This window comes from Pararge aegeria, chromosome 21 (genome assembly GCF_905163445.1).
Source record: "Pararge aegeria chromosome 21, ilParAegt1.1, whole genome shotgun sequence".
In the NCBI taxonomy this organism is placed as follows: domain Eukaryota; kingdom Metazoa; phylum Arthropoda; class Insecta; order Lepidoptera; family Nymphalidae; genus Pararge; species Pararge aegeria.
The window spans coordinates 13,629,799-13,650,310 of NC_053200.1; the positions used below are offsets into that span (position 1 = coordinate 13,629,799).

The 20,512-nt window shown below is 35.9% G+C and overlaps 2 protein-coding genes across 2 annotated transcripts in view; one reads left to right on the forward strand and one right to left on the reverse strand.

The window, feature by feature from the left end:
• Positions 1-435: 435 nt before the first annotated feature.
• Positions 436-8,936, forward strand: LOC120633316 (nicalin). Its single transcript, XM_039903504.1, has 10 exons — positions 436-724; positions 1,336-1,523; positions 2,063-2,249; positions 2,513-2,643; positions 2,810-3,022; positions 4,091-4,312; positions 5,747-5,914; positions 6,299-6,392; positions 7,282-7,411; positions 7,865-8,936. The coding sequence occupies exons 1-10, from the start codon at positions 550-552 to the stop codon at positions 8,004-8,006; spliced, it is 1,650 nt and encodes a 549-aa protein (XP_039759438.1). The 5' UTR covers positions 436-549; the 3' UTR covers positions 8,007-8,936.
• Positions 8,937-13,499: 4,563 nt separating this feature from the next.
• The window catches only part of LOC120633163 (hemocyte protein-glutamine gamma-glutamyltransferase-like), a 34,553-nt gene continuing 27,540 nt past the window's right edge, over positions 13,500-20,512 (reverse strand). The window contains exons 12-15 of the mRNA XM_039903294.1: positions 18,872-18,980; positions 17,501-17,661; positions 15,826-16,017; positions 13,500-14,424 (exon numbers count right to left, since the gene is read on the reverse strand). Coding sequence (XP_039759228.1) covers positions 14,332-14,424; positions 15,826-16,017; positions 17,501-17,661; positions 18,872-18,980 — 555 coding nt within the window. The 3' untranslated portion in view covers positions 13,500-14,331. The remainder of the gene's footprint in view (positions 14,425-15,825; positions 16,018-17,500; positions 17,662-18,871; positions 18,981-20,512) is intronic.

Consider the following 20,512-nt stretch of genomic DNA (forward strand, 5'->3'; position numbering starts at 1 on the left):
TCACGGGAAGCTAGAATGCTATACAAAATGATAAAAACTGTTAAACTTCTGAGGATGACATACTCACTGTTGAACAAACCATGTAACCATGTAACCATGTAACGAATTATTTTGGAAAAGGATTCCAAAATAATTCGCCTTGTTTCAATAGAAAGACGACGAATTATTCTGGTAAAAGAAAAACTATGCTAATTTGACGTGTCTATAAATAATTTTATCCCTTTCTACAGGAAACATTCTGAAAAGGATAGTTTTACTTTTAGACTTGTCAATTAAGTTGAGATTCTTGCTTACAACAGAATATTAATTGATGCCTACCAATATTGTAAAGCTTGTAATATTTTCATAGGTACGTTAAGCGGAACGTAAACCACAGACACTGATTTATTTTTGACAACACTCATCAAGTCATGTCATTTGCTTGTCTATGGATCATTGACCGAGTTTCGAAGTTATCCCACGTAAGGTTTCTCTAAATGGGATAGTGTATTAAAAATTGATTTATGCGCGCTAATTACATTAACAAAGTGAATACAAACAGTTGCTAAGATGTGGCTCGATCAAGCGGACGGTTTCGCGGAGATATTCCGTGGCTACTTACCGTACTATTTGCTTGTAGTATTCCCAATTTTCATAATAATGTCGCCAGCGAACCCTGTGGCGGCATCCCATGAGTTTTCCGTGTACAGAATGCAGCAATACGACCTTCACACCGTTCCCCATGGTAAGTCAAAGTTAAAAAATTAAGCCTTGATTAAAAAAGGTTTTAGGTTATAATTCTTATTTAAAAAAAAAAGCAGAAGGTATTTTCAAATTCAACTTCTTGGATATTTGATTTATTCGTAGTAGAATTTAATTACTATTTTTGCCTTACGTTTTTGAACTCTGACAACAAAAATCAAAACACTAATATGCAGACAGCTTATTCAGTATATTCTAGTTTGCAAACATCCTAGTTTCCAGCATACATTCAATGAAATATTAAACACATTGTCAGATGATGCTTAGAGCAGATTCACTAACTACTAAGATACCAAAATATATATAAAATATCTGTAAAACTAACTATTACCCATAGTTCTTATATAGCAGTCTTCAAATAATTTACTTTATTGAGTTAATTTCAAATAATGATAAGTAAACACAGCTTTAAAAATACAAGAACTCATAATATGAACAGAAAAGTATGACAAAATTTTAACCATAACTTTCCTCTATATTTCAACCAAAAGTAGTAGAGGAATCTAATATTCTACAAATCTGTTTTTACTTTAACTTGTGTTTCAGTCAAATACTTGGTACAAGTAGGTAATGTTTTATCTGTTCTTTACCTAGGATGTCGCAGTGCAAGCTTCAATCTAGAAGGGAGGTCATTATCATCATGGAGCATGTCCCGTCACTGTGTCGTTGCTCGCATCCAGGATATCACGATTGACCATTTTGTGGAGATCCGTAATAAGGCTGGGGCACTGTTATTAGTGCTACCTAAGAATGATACTTTACTATCAGATGAACAGAAAGAGGTATTTCATTTCTTCATTTCTAACATGTGTTTTAATAATGGAAATAAATTTAGTTACTTAAACATAAAATGTTGTTGAATGCAAAATGCTTATTTTTTGTTGAACAATAATGGTAAATAGTTATTTTAAAGAGATGTGCAGTCAATGAAATAAACTAAAAGAAACTACTCAAAATTTATGTATTTTATTAGTTTTTCTGTAAAAAAGTTTATTACTAAAGCAAGAAATAAATAAAATAAATAAATATACTATGACAATACACACATCGCCATCTAGCCCCAAAGTAAGCGTAGCTTGTGCTATGGGTACTGAGATGACTGATGAATATTTTTATGAATAATATACATAAATACTTATAATATACAGATAAACACCCAGACACTGAAAAACACTCATGTTCATCACACAAACATTTTCCAGTTGTGGGAATCAAACCCACAGCCTTGGACTCAGAAAGCAGGGTCTCTGCCCACTGTGCCGGGCATAATTTAAAATATATATTTGATTTCAATTTTTTATCAAAATACTTTTATTAATAGCACATCAAGCTCTTGGAAATGGCAATGATGCAACAAGAGATAAGCATCCCAGTATATTTTGCTGAATGGAATCCGGACTTTGAGGATATCATCAAGGATCTGCAGCACAGCTTCATCACCGACGACAAGTCTGGAACAGCCCTAGAGGCCATGTTTAACACTGTCTCTTCTAACGGCTATCAAATTGGTAAGAACTCGATATTACTTAAAAAAAAGTCATAAGTATCTACTTTGCAGTTTATTTATAACAACAATACTAACCAAATGACTATGCTGCCTGTTACATGGTATAGGTATTGAACCGCAATGCTTCTGTAATAAACATCATCATCACCAGTCAGACAGAATGATAAACATGTTAATTATTTTCTATTATTTTATGTCTTTACCTTGTGTCTGTGTAAGTATTATAAATCTATGCATATATAAAAATCTAATTATATTCCTTAGTTGTGTCCACTCCTACACCTGCAAGAATGGACTCTAAACCGGTGACTATTCATGGAAAACTAATTGGCCGGTCTGGAGCCGTACAAACCATTGTTATTGCTGCCCATTATGATTCTTCAAGTATTGTTCCTGTAAGTAAACCTATTAATTAAAATGTAATTAATGTAGAAGCAGTAAAGTTAAGGGCGTTTTCACTACTCTTGAAACAAAAATTACCCATCCTTTGTGAAGTATTTAAAGTTTTCTTCTTTTGCTTTTGCGATGTGGAGGAGATGTAAGGAGTTCTTTTTCTTTTAGGAGCTCTCATTCGGCGCGGACTCGAATGCGTCAGGAGCGGTCGCGTTATTAGAGCTAGCACGTATATTCTCTCGACTGTATTCCACCGCTGCAGTGCGTGGAGGGCCTACCCTGGTCTTCATGCTGACATCAACCGGTCATTCACTCAACTATTTCGCCACGAAGAAATGGCTGGAGGAACATTTAGACTCTACTGATGCTTCATTACTACAGGTAATATATTATCAGCATGCATAAGTAGGTTTAGCAAACTCTGGCTTAGTCTATGAGTAAATTAAAAAAAAACGTGTGTGTATTTATGTAAACGCGTTAGAAGTTATACTTCTTTGGCTTAAGATAAAAATCTTATCAAAAATTTTATCTTACGCCTTATTCTACGTTTGCAGAGAAAACAACACTAACAATGGAAAACAAGGTAGTTAATACATTGAAAGTTTTATTACGACACATTAACTATTTTCATTATCAGACCACCAAGTTTCACTGAACATTAAAATTTGAGATTTTTGTACAATTGAATAAATTAAATCACCGGAATAAGTCCGCAGACTTTGACAATGCTATGTGCGTTTTTTTAATTCAAGCAGTTAAACATCACTTGCTTATATGGTAAAGGACAACATTGTGAAGTAACCTGCATGCCTGAGAGTTCTCAATTGTTCTTCTCAAAGGTGTGTGAAGTCTACCATTATACTTAGCTAACTTTTCTAAGTTATGTTTGTTTCAAGCAACTAAAATATCACTTGCTTGAAGGAATGAAAGAAAACATCGTAAGGAAACCTGCATGCCCGAGAAATCTCCAAAATGTTCTAATAGATGTCCACCAATCCACAATAGGCCAGCGTGGTGAACTATAACCTCAACTCTATTCATGGTAATTTCTGGGAGGCAACCCGTGCCCTGTTCTAGGCCGTCGATGGGTTTTTCTCTAAAAAGTAACTGAAAGATGTTTAGATTATAAGATAAATCAATCTTTCAATCACAAAAGACAAGAAAAAAGATGGAGAAATGATGACCAAGATGTCAAACAAATGTTCACATTTTATGCTTATTTTATGTTTATTTAGTTTAAATCATAATATTCTACTTATGTATGTAGTAACACCTAACAATTTCCTATATTATTTCTACACGTATTTCTTTGGTTGCCCGGAAGAGATCGCTATATAGCGATAAAGCCGTATATGGTATTGCATTTTAATATATAATATTATAATTTTCTCTGTGTATTCATTCATTCATTCGTTCATTCATTTATAAACTATGTATCTAATTTTTCAGGACATCTCCTTCGTTATGTGCCTGGACTCTATATCCTCGGGTCCGTTGACGATGCATGTCTCCAAACCCCCTAAAGATGGGTCTCCAGCGCAGTCCATAAAGTCTAGACTTGGTGTGCCAATAGTGCATAAGAAGATCAACTTAGCTGATGAGTTTCTGGCATGGCACCACGAGAGATTCAGCATAAGGCGGATGACGGCATTCACTATTAGTTCATTGCAGGTATTTTTTTTTTATAACCCTCGCTAATAATTTAATGTTATCATGAAGTAATTAACCCACAGCGGCGATAGGCTCGTGGTTTGAACTTCGGCTACACTTTCGAGGGGCAGAGTTCGAATCCCAGCACGCACCTTTAACTTTACTAAGTTATGTGCGTTTTAAGCAATTGAAGTACCACTTAATGATATTATGAAGGAATTTAAGATATTAAAATATCATTTGAAGTAAAACATCGTGCATGCCTGAGAGTTCTGCATAATGTTCTCAAAGGTGTGTGGAGTCCACCAAACTGCATTGGGCCAGCCTTAACCCCTTCTCATTGAGGGAGGAGTTTGTGCCCTGTAGTGCCGGTAGTGTATTGATGATGATGAATCGATTTTTACAGGGCAACTTCTTTAACCCAACTTGTCTATGGTTCTTGCCGTGTTGTCCGCGTGAATTGTCTTAGTATATTTTTTTTTCAATCATAAAACCTTGCTTCTTAAGCTAAGCTTCTACTATGGTATCAAAAGCGTTGCACTAAATTTGGTTGCCTCTTAATTGCAATAGAATCCAAAGAGTTGCATAAAAAACTTATCAAAGTCTCAGGGTTCAATGGGTGTCCCACAAGGCTCGATTTTGGGTACCTTTCTATTTTTAGTGTATATAAATGATCTACCATACCAGGTCAGTGGAACGTGCGACTTGTTTGACGTTATTTTAGTCTGACGATGTAAACCGTGCTATGTTACATGTGTCGCACTGGTTTACAGTCAACAACTTACTTTTAAATTCCGAACCGGTGGTAGAGTCACTACAAACAGACAGATATTTGTTTTTATGACGTAGACGACCTCTTTAAATATGATGCTAAGACCTCAATTATATGATATCTTAATTATCAATTATCAATTGTTAATAAAAGTTAGCATTTAATTAAGTATTGCAAATCGAAATTATTCTTATGTTTTAAGTTGACATACTCTAATATTATTTTTTTAGCTTTAAGTTGACATATTTTAACATTTAAATCGATTGCAATAATAATAATCTAATTTTAACATAATAATTTATATTCAGTGAAGGAATAAATTCCATTTGTATTGCAATGCTCCGGCGGGGCGTCATGTCTCTTATGTATGGACATCATGCAATTAATTGTTACAGTAAATTTATAAAGTGGGTAAATAATTAAACTTTTAATTATTATTAATTCATATTTGCCATATATGTATTTATGTTCATGACATTGAGTTGGTGGGTATTTTGATATAAATACGACTGCATTATCGATGCACCGCAGTCCTACATGAACTCGAACGATGCAAAGATTCCTCCCGGTGTCTTAGTCGTCTATCATAATAAACAGTAGACTTGACGTTTCAAAGGTGCTTATTTTAGGCCTACTTTAAATAAATGAAATTTGAGTTTTAAATCAGGTATTTCTCCTTCCAGAGTCACAAAGACCCATCCAGGAACACACTTTTGGACACATCCTCGGAGAATTCCTTCCGGAACATTGCCAATAATATAGCGGCCACCGCCCGAGCGCTCGCTTCACACATTTACAATCTCACTGATGAGAAAAATGAAGAAGACTCAGCGTTATATGACGATGCTTTGGTAAGTAACACTTCTTTGCGGGTCAGGTTCATCGGATACTCAAGGGCTAAACTACTAGGATACGCAACAAGATGATTTTTTTTATTATTTTTTTTATAAATAAATATACTACAACATTACACACATCCATCTAGCCCCAAAGTAAGCTTGGCTTGTGTTATGGGTACTAAGATGAATATTTTAATAAATAATATACATAAATACTTTTAATATACAAATGAACACCCAGACACTGAAAAACATTCAGGTTCATTACAAACATCAACATTGCGGAAATCGAACCCACGGCCTTGGACTCATAAAGAAGGGTCGCTGCCCACTGCGCCAATTGGCCGTCAGATATATAAGGCATATTTACGAATCATGTTTTTTCAATTGTTTTAGAGTGTTGATGAAGCGTCAATCAAGCACTGGTACAAGTTCCTATCATCACAGCCAAGGCCACCGCAAATCATCACATCCGCAACACCAAATGGGGGTCAGTCTATTTAACCTTTTTTTATTACTATGCATTAAAAATAGGGCCTGAAATAAAGCAATAAACACGATGGCATTAACAAGGAATCGCTAAAATATTGTATTTATCTAATGATAAAATATATTTAAATGTCGTAAAAACTTATATTTACTTATGTTGTTAATATCCAAAAAACTCGCACGAAGCGATTTGCATCTTCTTTTCTTATACGCATGGCTGGGGTTTAGAACATCCTTTATAGTTCTGTGTTTCCTAACTCTGACAACCTGGGTATATTTAAAGCACGAGTGAATAGGCATCTTCTAGGCAAGCGCGTCCCATATTAGGCCACGTCTACACTTTCCGTCAGGTGAGATTGTGGTCAAGCGCTAGTCTTATTATAGTAAAAAAAAAATGTTTTAAGTGAGATTGTGTTAACTTCAAAATCTAGCGATCCGACATCACAGGTGAAACGCTGAATGACGTCACTTCTATATAGAAGTATAAGAATATATATATCTTCTAAACATAATTTTGTATAGCTTGAATTTTGAAAAGTATATAAAGTCATGAACATCATCACTTCAACCTATTACCGGCCCACTATAATGCACACCTCCCACAATGAGAAGGGGCTAAGGCCGCAGTCCACCACGCTGGCTCAGTGTGGATTGGTGGAATCCACACACCTTTAAGAACATTATGTCGAACTCTCAGGCATGCAGGTTTCCTTACTATGATTTCCATCACCGATGAAGCAAGTGATATTTGAATTACTTAAAACGCACATAACTTAGGAAAGTAAACTCAGTATATGAAGTATTTTTTATCAATTTTGATAAAAGTGTTGAAATAATTAACCATTTTAAAAATAATAGTTATCGAGTGTAACAATAAACGGATTGTTTAGGAGTTACGGGTGCGCTGGAGCGAGCATTATCAAGGTACATGGAGGTGACGGTCACTCCCCACGCAGTGGACAAGCGTGAACCGGAGTACGCTTTGTACCCGCCCACCAGAGCTGTGCTCTACGTCTATAGGTGAGTATCATACAGCTAGCGCCATCTAGAGTCATTCAGTGAGACTGGGAATTTTGAACATTAATTCAATATTTCTCGAAAATGCTTGGAAATTTGAGCATGGTTTTGACAACCTTCTTCGAAAAACTATCTCCCTGGTGCAATGAGCGCTGTGAATTTAAGTAGGAGGCAACACCGCACCGAAACGCTAAATCGCTTAGCGGCACATCTTTGTCGGTAGGGTGGTAACTAGCCACTGGAGAAGCCCCCCACCAGACCAGACCAGAGAAGGTAATTTATGAAGAAAATTCATAAATTACCTGGACCTCCCACTTAAATCCACTGCGCTCACCGTTGCGCCAGGAAGGTTAAAATCCCCAAAGAAAGCTAAGTAACGTTGCTTGTGCTATTGGTACTTAGATGACGAAATCGTCGAAATAATTAATTGTAAACGTGTATTTATTTCGTTTTCAGTGTTAAACCCGCGGTGTTCGACCTTATACTCACGCTGGCGATAATCGCTTACCTCACTCTGGTGTATTTCGCGATACAGCTGTTCCCGCGGTTCTACGAGGAGTACGCTAAATTCGTCACCGGGAAGGCCAAAGTTAATTAATGTACATTATAATATAAAGGTGTTAAACAGTTATTTGGCAGCTAATAAGTCAAAAGTCAAATGAAAGCGTCAAGGCCGCGTTCGCGGTAGCGTGCATATTTGCGTCATCATCGTCATCATCATGTCCAAAAATGAGTCCAAAAATCCACGGGCCGCTTGTTTTCAGCGGCTCCCAGCGACTCGCTTGATGTCGTCTTTTCACCTCGTTGGGGGCGACCATCGCTGCGTTTACCTGTGTAGAGTCGCCATTTCGGCACTTCGGGACCCTCAACGTCCATAGTTTCAAAAGCAATTGTTTTACTACTTTAAAATTGTAATAATGACGTCCGTCCTTGTTTCCGGACCCTAAAGCATAAACCTCTCCGCTGAAAGAATCGTCCAATCGCAAACTTTCTGAAAACCGGCGCCTCTTCTCATTGGTCGCAAATAGTCACGCTACCGCTTACGTTTTGGAAGCTTATTTAAAAGACAAATTTCTGAACCGTTAGACGGAAGAAAAACATTCCCGAACGCAACAGTTATGTCGGCTTATACGCTGTGATACTTCTACTGTCAAATAACTTATGCGGTTGAACGACTTTAAACTAAAGTAATCTACACGGACTGCTTTCTCAATCAAAAGATATCCTATTTGAAGAATAAATATGATATACTTCCTTAATAGTATAATAAGCATGATGAGAATAACAAAGAATCACAAAATTACTGTATTGTTCATAATGTATTATTTTATTCATGTGTTATAAAAAAAACGTATTTTTATTTATCTTCTAAGTGCGATTTTGAATAAATAAAACTGAAAAATCTATCAATCCGCCAGGTTAAATTCTGAATGACGTCACGTCTATACAAAGTGTAAATGAAAACCGAAATAATACTTCACAGGCTTTAGAGGTACATAATGTACTGTCTCTGAGACTTATCTGCGAAACCGAAAACCTAATAACCTTTGACGGCCGAGTGGCGCAGTGGGCAGCGACCCTGCTTTCTGAGTCCAAGGCCGTGGGTTCGATTCCCACAACTGGAGAGTGTTTGTGTGATGAACATGAATGTTTTTCAGTGTCTGGGTGTTTATCTGTTATTGGTTTTATAAGTATTTATGTGTATTATATTCAGAAAAAAATATTCATCAGCTATCTCAGTACCCATAACACAAGCTACGCTTACTTTGGGGCTAGATGGCGATGTGTGTATTGTCGTAGTATATTTATTTATAATAGTTTGAGTAAACCACTGTTTTCATTGAAATAAATCAGATACAGCCCTAACATAACATGCAAAATTAAAATCATGTGACTCCTGTCACTTTATTAGGTACGCATCGGTACCGAAGCGTAAGTACTATGCACGTGTCGGTCGTTTATCTTCAATAGGGTTGCCATAAGTAAACACTTGTATTGATAAATAAATATGCTTCTTTTTATTTATAATATTTATATGGGGTGACTCATCATATATACGTATGCATCCTTCAATATTATTTTATTATTCTGCTACACGTTGTATAAACATAATACGGTAAAGCTTGAACTTTTAAAATCTCTGCACTTGTTATATGCGTATATCAAGTATTTTGTGTTTTCAAACTATCAGTTGCACAGTTCTGTGTTATAAATACCAACATTAATAATCTTTTGGTATGGAACAAGGAATTACTAAGGCAGATAATGGCTTATGACGTTACGAGTGTAGCCATCACATCTGGCGAGCGTTATCGCAGATTTTTTTTTTTTAATATATTTATAAAATCCGAGGCCATTTGGTGATTGAAAAATCGGCCTTTAAACATCTAATTTTGGTAATATCCATCCAAACTATTGCATTTATAATAGTAGTAGGAAGTAAGATTACTTAGTTTACTAGTCAACCGAATTTGCATCATGTTTCCTTATAGATATATAGAGATAAAACTAATTTTGGATAAAAACTTTTGTCTCAATTTTACCAGCCCTCTAAAGACAACACCAAAAAAAATAATTAGTTTTATTTCTAAACTAAATTAAGTTAATTTAAACTTTAAGCGAAGGTAGTAGGGTTATATTTATATTGAATAAATCTGGTCACGGTTTAATTTACAAAAACGAACAAAATTATAATTTATACCTGTTTGGTGATATTGTTAATGTATATTCTGACATATATATATATATATTTATATATATATATTTGTCAAAACTAAATAATGGTTTGCTCTAAAAACTAAAAAACCTCACTAAGTTTAGTCTTATTACTAAACTTATGAAATTAAGTTTAAGTTAGTTGCAAATAGTATTCATGATACAAACAACATGAAAAATAATTTTGCATAATATTTGCAACTCTATTTATATGGGTTAAGGTCTATATTTAATTATCGCTTGCGCTGCCTTAAGAGTAAATAATACTAAAGACAGGACAAGCGGTCGCATACCGTGCGATTGATTTCATGTCATATTATGCCCAATGGGGCTTACTATGACATAAGTTTCTGTCACTATTTGCCGATTTAGCTCATATTTATAAGTACATAGTACATTGCGGGTTGGTATAGCTTAAATTTCTTCGAAACAAAGAGTTCAGGCCGCAATGGATGCCGTACCAAACTAAACGGTGCCGCGAATTGCGTTCGATTTCTAAATTCAAATCTTAGTAGGCAATTTGTACAAGCTAAAATTAAAAAAGTAATATTTAATTTTAAGTCACAGATGCGACTCAAAGATTTATATTCGTTTTCTAATTTTAATGTTAAGTCGGAATGGAGTATGATTAATATGAAAATATACAATTAAAAATAAAATAAAACATAAAAGACGTAAGTATATACAAAGATGAAAATAATTTTATTAAAAGTATTACTATTTATTTAGAACTAAATTTGTTTTGACTTATGGAATCGCGTCATTATATTGTTAAAAATATTTAAAAATAAATAAAAACTGTGTTTTACTGTGTCATAAAAATTTAAAAACTTTCGGCATACAAACAGAAGAGAGGTCAATTTTGAAGAAATTATTAGACGCAAAATGACTCCCATATTTCAGTCGCCTTTGATTCAATTTAAATTAACAATTAATTATTAAAAATATATACATAAATATATATATTAGAACAGTGTATTTGGTTGTACGAAACTCCTAAACTTAAATATAGCTCTAACTTTATTATAATTGTTAACGCCCGCCTACCTACAATAAAGCAGCGTAGTGGATTTAAGAGGGCTTAAAGAGCCCCACCGGTAACACTTGTTCTACAGTAGAAAAATAATAGCAATATTTTATGTACATTTTTGTTTAGGATTTGCGTATATCCAAAGTGGCATTACCCGTTTTCACTAAACCTAGGTAACGCCTAAATGGAATGCCTAATGATTAAGGCGATGTCTATGGAAAAAAAAACCAACCCTTAGGTGATAACCAACGAACGAACTATTTGAAAGATGTAGGCCTAAGAATCTCCTTAGATTAAGCGTTACTTATTTAGGCATTACCTTGTTCTTCGTTAGTGAAAACGGGTATAAGATTGTTGTTACTTACCTATTTTACCGTCCTCTGGTTCCTTAATATGCAGTTTCATTACTTATTTATCTTATGAATGCACGTTTGTAATTAAGGCGGATGTGAAATTTTAATTGCGTCAATAATTTTATACGACGGCCGATTAGCGCAGTTTGCAGCGACCCTGCTTTCTGAGTCCAAGGCCGTGGGTTCGATTCCCACTGCTGGAAAATGTTTGTGTGATGAGCATGAATGATTTTCAGTGTCTGGCTGTTTATATGTATATTCTAAGTATTTATGTATATTATTCATAAAAATATTGATCAGTCATCTTAGTACCCATAACACAAGCTACGCTTACTTTGGGGCTTGTTATTAATTTAATTAGGGATGGTGATAACTTCGTTGCCCAACTTGAACCTAAAGCTACGTGGATTCCAAACGCGCCCTGGTCTAAGAAGAGCCCACAACAAACTTAGCCGGGTAAACTGTTTTTTTTTTTGTTATCAAACAACTCAACTACACCGTCTGCAACCTCAACTCCAAACCACGTTTATTTATAAGGGGTTATGAGCAGTGGTGTGCACTTCATACATGCTCAAAAGCACTGCCTAACCTGCCTGGTTATGAGGTTTTGCATCGAACCATTGCATCGAAGTCTACTAGTCGAAATTATTCATTAGCCTAAAACAGTCCACTGCTGGGCTAATTTTTTTTCTCCGGGAGGCGGATGGGATGGGGGGTGTATTGTAAACATTGAGTCATAATATAGAACAGCTATTTATCGGTGTATATAAACTGTATTTTTTTCATTTTCTCTGGTTCGGTGGGATGGGAGACTTTTGCCTCGGCTAGTTACCGCACTACCGACAAAGTCGTGCCGATGCCAATAAGCGATTTAGCGGTGATATGTCGCGTGGAAACCAATTAGGTTTATATAAAAATCTCATACTAATTAATGAGTGGCGTCTTCTCTATAAATATAGCTCAATGATTGAACTGCCCTGCGTAGATTGACACACATCACTTTTTATTTTCATCAATATCGTCAATCCAAGATCACGGATTAAACTAGCAGATTGATTGTGTAAAGGCTCATTCACATTTCTTTTAACTTATAATTCATTCATCGTTAACGGAATGCATTAAAACGTTACATTAGGTTATACCTAATGTCTGAACTGGACTTTGGCTTCAAACAAGTGATTATCCTTTTTTAAGTAAATTTAATGTGAAAATGCCTTATATTTAGCTCAGAACAAAACTATTGTTTTTAAGTGAAAATGTTTTTCTTTGCATGAAACTGAATAATAAACAATACGTGTTTGGTGAATAAGTTTTTATTTTTCATAATATCTAGTTGTACTTATTAAAATACTTTAATGATGTTATAAGTAAACAGAGGTAGTTAGTTGTATGCGCTTTAAAGATGGCTCGTTGAAACTTGGCTAATTAGCCAACCTTTGACATTACAGTGTTCTAAATGTTCTCTTACTTATAATATCATTGACTATGATATATATTGAAACAAAGATTTAACTGTAATTGTTATTTTTTTTCATTACACAAGTTAACTCTTTACTTTAATCTACCTGGTGGTAAGTGGTGATGCAATCTAAGCTGGTCGCGGGCTGACTTGGGCAGATATACCCCGTAAAGGATTCTACGCAGCATCGTACCGGAAAACTAATTCGCTTGGCGGCATGGCTTTGTCGGTAAGGTAGTAACTAGCCACGGCCGTAGCCTTCCACGAGACTAATCGAAAATTTTACGCTGTCATCTTAAATGTCAATCGGTATAAAATAGGACCTCTTTCTTATCGCTGGGTCTAAATAAGTAAAATAATAATAAAGATAAAATAAAAAATTTGATTATTATAATTATTTAAATATATCGCTCACTTTTAAAACGCACGAGTAAAAAATAAGTGGCATATCTACAATGATGAAAAATACAGATTAAAAATCCTTTTTTTTCTCTTTTTTAGTTAGCCCTAGACTGCAATCTCACCTGGTGGTAACTATTGATGCAGTCTAAAACGGTAGCGGGCTAGCCTGATAGGGGGTACCTCCAATCAGTTTCTACGCGACATCGTACCGGAACGCTAAATCGCTTAGCGGCACGGTTTCGTCGGTAATACTTAACGTTCACTTACTTTTAATTTACAATTAAATTTGTTATAAAAGCTACCGATTCGAAAAATGTTGCCATTATATGGCACATGTTATTATCTGTATAATCTCAGAATTACGTATAACGTAGGTACAATATTCAATATAGTAACAAAAAATAGATCTTCTATAAAAATATATGTATATAAAGTACTTAACCTATTTGCCTTAAATTTACGAGTATATTTATTGAATTAAACTTTAGATTTATAGTGAACAGTGGGGTAGCTGTCAAAGTATAAAGGTACAAACTTTTTAATCTATATATAAAAGAAAGTTGTGTTAGTTACACCATTTATAATTCAAGAACGGCTGGATCAATTTTTATGATATTTTATTTTTTGGATTCCTTTTAGACCGGAAGTACCTAAGTATTAAAATATAACATTCATAAAAAAAAAAATGATCCGCAGTACGAAGTTCTCCGGCACAGCTAGTTGGTTATAATCTTCAACATATTACCGGCCCACTACATGGAACGGGTCTCCTCGCAGATTGGGTGAGGTTTAGGGCAAGGTTCACCTTAAAATGCAGATTGGTATTGGTACGTTACAGAGAACTCTCATAGAAGGTAACATATTTAATCAATGGGTTAGCGACATTCCAAGCAGTTACCGAATACAATTTGACATAATAGTTACACCACTGTTCTGAACTAACAAATAAACTTAAACATGTAAGTTATCCTTCGTAGACGTCAACGCTGGCTGCACCGTTTATGTCCTTCAGTTCAGCGGATTTGAATGTTGCCACGAAATTGATTTTGCCAAGTTTCTGCACATAAATGTGTTAATAACATTAATAAATTTTCATTGGTTATAATAATGCAAGGTGCGGGTGATATCATGCATGATGTATTAATATATTATGTTATGTTATATATGTATATGTATATTATGTTATCCTTTTTTTATATAGTGACAAGTTGTAGCCTGCGACTTCGTCCGGTTTGTTTTTTTTTTTGCCCCGAGCAGATTTCATTAATTTTATTTAGTCTTAATGCGTTCATTACGCCGACCGATGGAGTGACACAGTTAGATTGCTTGCGGGAAATACCAGCATTTTTTTTATTCCACTACAAGTTAGTCACTGACTGCAGTCATGGTAAGTGATGATGTCTAACCTGTTAGGAGTATGGCAGTTATAGTAAACGTTTAGCCCTAGTCGGTTTCTACGCGATATCGTACCGGAACGCTAAATCGCTTAGCAGCACGTCTTTTTCGGTAGTATGGTAACTAGCAACGGCCAAAGCTCGAACAAGAACAGACCAGAGAGAATTCAGAAATTAAAATTCCTATATTACCTCTGCCAGTCGCGTGCACTTCATATATGCACAAAAGCATTGCATACCCTAAAATCTTTGTATAACTCATAAAGAGGAAGGATTTTTCAATTTTATGCCATCTTCCTTCTTTATGCATACCCTGGTCAAAAACACTGTGCACGCCACTGACCTCTGCCGGGAATCAAGCCCGGGTGTTCCTTACTTAAATTCATCACCATCATTCATCACACATTTGTGTGGATAATTCCGCGCATACCTACTTCCCACTTAAATATTTAACAGACCTTTGGTTGCCTGGAAGAACTCGCTATGTCGCGATAAGGCCACCAAATTGTACTCTCCTGCTCTATGTTTATATCTCTGTAACTACTTTTTTTCATTGGTGGACAAAAAAAGTGTAAAGTCAAATATTTCTTTATTCAAATAGGCACATAGATGGCACTTTTGATGCGTTGATTATATACAAAATGTGTACATAGCAGTGAGTAGTGATGGCGATAACTACAATCGTAAACTTAAAACTAAAGCTACGAGGGTTCCAAACGCGCCCTGGTCTAAGAAGAAGCCCACAGCAAACTTAGCCGGGTGTTATTTTTGTTATCACCATCTCACAGTCATTAGAAAATATTTAAGAAGCAACCTGGTTAGAGCAATTGTTCACACCCAAGCTTTTTTATCGTTTACGTAATCCTTTACACTATAATAGGACTTTTCTATAAGCTTTCGCTTAATACAAACTTTGAACTTCTTTAGTGACATCCCCAAGATATCAACCGGTAATTTATTGTAAAATTGTAAACAATTTCCTTTAAATGAATTGCTTATTTTGTGTAGTCTAGTGTACTGCACTGCAAGTTCATTCGTACGTAGTTGTATTCATTCATACTTACAATCGGCTGAACTGGCAGTTCAACACTGAGAAGCTGTAAAGGCTCAGCACCAGATGCCGCCAAACGAAGAGTTCTACCAGCGATGCCTGAGGAAGTCAGTCTGAACTCGCAACCCGTTAAATGTCTATCCAGGGGGTTCACGAATGACAGGACCGCGGTCGCTGGTTGCCCGATGATCAGATCTTCGTTGAACTGGGAATTAAATTGGGAGCTATTACAAATAGGTTGACGGCCGATTGGCGCAGTTTACAGCGAGCCGTGAGTATTCCCAATACTGGAAAATGTTTGTGTGATGAGCATGAATGTTTTTCAGTGTCTGGGTGCTTGTATGTATTTTCTAAGTTTTTATGTATATCTATATTTATAAAAACAAAATGTCTGTGGGTATGTTCCGTATAGGCTCCGAAACGGCTGGACTGATTTCAATGAAACTTTCAGGGAATCTCCGGATTGACCTGGCGAGTAATCTTGTAAAGTTTGGTGACGAACGGAGCTCTCCTATTTTTGAACTGTCAAACTGTCAAATACAGCTTTTATTTACTATGATGATATTCTATTGTCGGGTGTACATGGGTGTAGATAATGATCTTCACCCGCTCGAGAAGAGAATAGAAGAGAATGAATACGGAGGCTTTCTTTTCTCCATTCATACAAAGATTTGCCCGGTAATGACCACGCTGGGCAGGCGGGTTGGTCATCGCAGGGCTAGACTGATCGCACCGGCGTCGCTGCTGCCCGGCACCGGTCTGTGCCATTTATTCAGTCTAGCCAATTTGAAGTAGTTATACCGCCACTTGTCGGTCGCCAGAGCCTCGTCGGTTAGACGGCAGGGTGCACCACGTGCAGGTGAGGTTGGCATTTTGGGAGGCTGACTGGTACTAGCCTCCCCCTTACACTGGTACTAGCCTCCCCCTTACAGCCGTTGGAGGCAAGCGGCCCAGGACCGTGCATTGTGGAACTCCCTACAAAAGACCTATGTCCAGCAGTGGACGTCAATTGGTTGAGGTGATGATGATGATGATGAATACGGAGAAAAATAAATGATTTATTATATATTATGAGACTTAAATTAAAAATGTAATGATGTAAGTTTATTGTTTAAATAAAATAAAGCAAAATCTAGCCCCGCGAAGCGGGCTGGGTACGCTAGTAATTCATAAAAATATTCATCAGGCATCTTAGTACCCATAACACAAGCTACGCTTACTTTGGGGCTAGGTGGCGATGTGTGTATTGTCGTAGTATATTTATTTATTTATTTATCCAGGACTTCAATTAGATGACCCACTGGACTGAAAAGCCATCGCCTTTAAACAGTGCTGCTTAGTGGGAAAATCCTTTTATTTATCTTATAGCCTTTTACATAGAATTAAAAACATACAGAAACCTCATTCAACCATTATTGCTTGAAGTGCTTTGTTACAAAAACAGCGAAGAAGCCCCGTACACGTCTGACTTCACACCCGCGGAGTGTTGCTACTCAAACTTTCTCTCATTTTCACATTTTATGGTAAAAGTTTAGAACATTAGAGGTAAAATAATTACTGTCAGCTGCTATATGGAATGAAGTGACTTACCGCCTGTTCGAGTTATTGATGCTTCAATATTAGTAGTGTACACGGTTTCTGTACGTTCTTAATTCTGTGGCATGTAGATTAAAGAACTCTTTTCTCACCTTAATATTAATATTGGGCTTCAGCACTTGGAAGTCATCGTCGTCAGCCCACGACTGCTTGGTCTCGTCCACGATGGCCATCGCAGAAATCTTGATGTTGCAGTACTCCACCAACTTCGGCAAATAGTCGTCTGGTTTCACTAGGATACTGATTTCTTCATCTGTGTAACATCATTAAATATATATGTATTTCGAAATCGCTATGTAGCGATAAGGCCACCAAATTGTACTCTCTTTATATGTATCTATATCCCTCTACTAATTTTTTTTTTTAGTGTATGTAGGATCTGCTAATAGCGTACCCTAGTCACTGGCTCGGCAATGCTCACGACCAACTGTCACACGTCTACTCTCGCCTGCGGCTCGGGTAATACTGACGTAGTAACATTGCTCAGGAACACACGAGACAGTGTAATCGCATACACTACAGTGTACAATAAAAGTGTATTCATTCATTCATTCATAATATCTATTTTTCAATCTCATAACGGACGGCTGATTGGAGCAGTGGACAGCGACCCTGCTTTCTGAGTCCAAGGCCGTGGGTTCGATTCCAACAACTGGAAAATGTTTGTGTGATGAACATGAATGCTTTTCAGTGTCTGGGTGTTTATGTGTTTACTATAAGTGTTTATAAAATTATTCTACTACGCTTACTTTGGGGCTAGATGGTGATGTGTGTATTGTCGTAGTATATTGACTTATTTATTTATTTATTTATTACTTTATATTCTTATTCACTCATTTTATTTATTTATTACTTTATATTCTTATTCACTCATTATAAGTTATTGGTTTAAAATCGTAAACGCTTGGGAACGATTTTCTGTGGAATGTAAGTAACTATTTATTAAAATTCGATTACAGCTGGTCAGAAGATTAAGATAAGAGTTATTGAGTTTGTTAGTTGGAGAGCAAATAGCTCTTTACAATATATTCTTACTTTATTAATAGTTTATTTTTATCCAGAAATAATATTTTCGTGCAGCGATTGTGGAAGGTGACAAGTTTTTTTGATGTATGGTAATATTAGGACCTCTTTAAAATTTATGGTAAATCATTAAGCACTGGTTTTTAAGTTGCTATATATATTTAGTTTTTTTTTGGCCCCCTGAAAGGGAAGTTGAGCTCGTGCCCAATGCACTATCACCGCTTCATGTTATTATTATTAGTTATATATAAGTTGTTACCCACTGACGTGCATGTAACATTATGCAGGAAAAAGGAAAAAAAATAAAAATGGGTAGGCAGTGCTTTCACGCATGTAAGAAGTTCACGCCACTTGTTGTTACCTACCAACGTTGTCTACTCATATTTTGTAAGCTTTCTACTGACTAACCCACTCGTAATTTTAAACGTAAAGTGACTCACGCTTGGTAGGGCCGACGAAGATTTTCCCTTCGATCTTCTTGACTAGCTCAGCTCTTACACCGTTGTAGAACACACTCGTTGCCGTCAAAGCTGCTTTGATGTTACGACCCTGAATGTAGGAAAATTAAATCATCGTTTCTAATGAAAACCATTATTACCATAAACCATTATTTACCCATAACCGGCCATTAAAAGCACGGGTCACCTCTCATAGTGAGAAGAGATTTATGACGTAGTCAAACACGCTGGCCAAGTGCAAATTCAAATTTATTTATTTTTATATGCTTGACTGCAATCACACCTGATGGTGTGCTGATGCAGCCTAAGATGAAGCGCGCTTGCCTAGAAGATGCCTATTCACTCTTGATAAGAAGGTACCCAAATTATAGGTATCGGGGAAGACGGAAGATGGGAGGGCATTCCAGGCCTTTGCGGTGCGTATCAGAAAGGAAGGAGCAAAACGCTTCGTACGTGTTGATGGTATTTCAACAACGTAACGGTGCAGATTTTTTCGGTACTTCGCAATTCGATGGTAGTAACCAAATCGAATAGCTCTTGAGCACAATCTCCGAAATGTATCTATGCAAATATGTTATTTATTCATGTAGGCCTATCACAGGCACTTATGAAGCGTTCATACATATAATAATAATAATAATAATAATAAAATCTTTTATTTGGGATAAAAACAACACATATCAATTAACATATAAGGTACGAGTTACACAAATAAAAAAAAAAGTTATCATTAACAAATTAAACTTTTTAAAAATAAAAGAAAGGATCTTAAAATTAGGTTACAAAATAAATATGCTAAAAACAAACAAATATAGTTCCCTGTCGGCAGTGACATATCTGTGGTGTTGTTCCTCCCAAACAGAGTATCGCCTCAGCGTTATGCTGTAGCAGTGGTTTTATGATCACTGCTACAGCGCTGATTTTCAGGCGACCTCTCTCGACATCCCGGACCGGCCAAGAACTGCTATTTTGGTGGCAAGTGTATGCACTCTGTGTCTACTAAATGTGTGATTGTGATTTTAGCGATTTCGAGAATGTCATGGAGGATGTACTAAAGCGTTTGTGTCTTTCTACTAAAAAAGTAATTGTATGCGGCGATTTCAATGTCGACATTTTACTAGAAAATGCAACAACTGCTAGATTGCTTAACTTATTTAAATGTTTTAATTTGTGTCACACTTTTAGTGAACCTACTAGAGTAACTGCAACTTCAGCATCCTGCTTAGATAATATTTTTTTCAATTGTGACATTTTAGATAAAAGAATAATTAATAATTTAAGGTCAGATCATTGTGGTCAACTTATTACTGTTTTAAATACTATCAATAAAAGCAGACAAATTATAAAGTGTAGGCCAATAACTAAGACTAAATTAATGCGATTCAAACGTGAAATTACTGCGAAAATCCCTGGTATTGCGTGCGAACATTTTCATCCGGACAGTCTTTATAGTGCACTATTTAATACTATAAACAACGAATTTAATAGAGTATTCAACTTTAAGCACATCAATGTCAGTAATAAATTAAAATTTAGTGACTGGGATACTGTAGGTATATATAAAAGTAGGGAGAAGTTGTATGAGCTGTATGATGAAAAACAATTTAATCATACTCCAACTTT

Bases quoted from the DNA above. Each gene is read 5' to 3' on its own strand.
- LOC120633316 (XM_039903504.1), top strand. From the start codon at position 550: ATGTGGCTCGATCAAGCGGACGGTTTCGCGGAGATATTCCGTGGCTAC. The intron at 725-1,335 runs GTAAGTCAAAGT...TTCTTTACCTAG, and splicing joins CCTTCACACCGTTCCCCATG to GATGTCGCAGTGCAAGCTTC. The intron at 7,412-7,864 runs GTGAGTATCATA...TTTCGTTTTCAG, and splicing joins GCTGTGCTCTACGTCTATAG to TGTTAAACCCGCGGTGTTCG.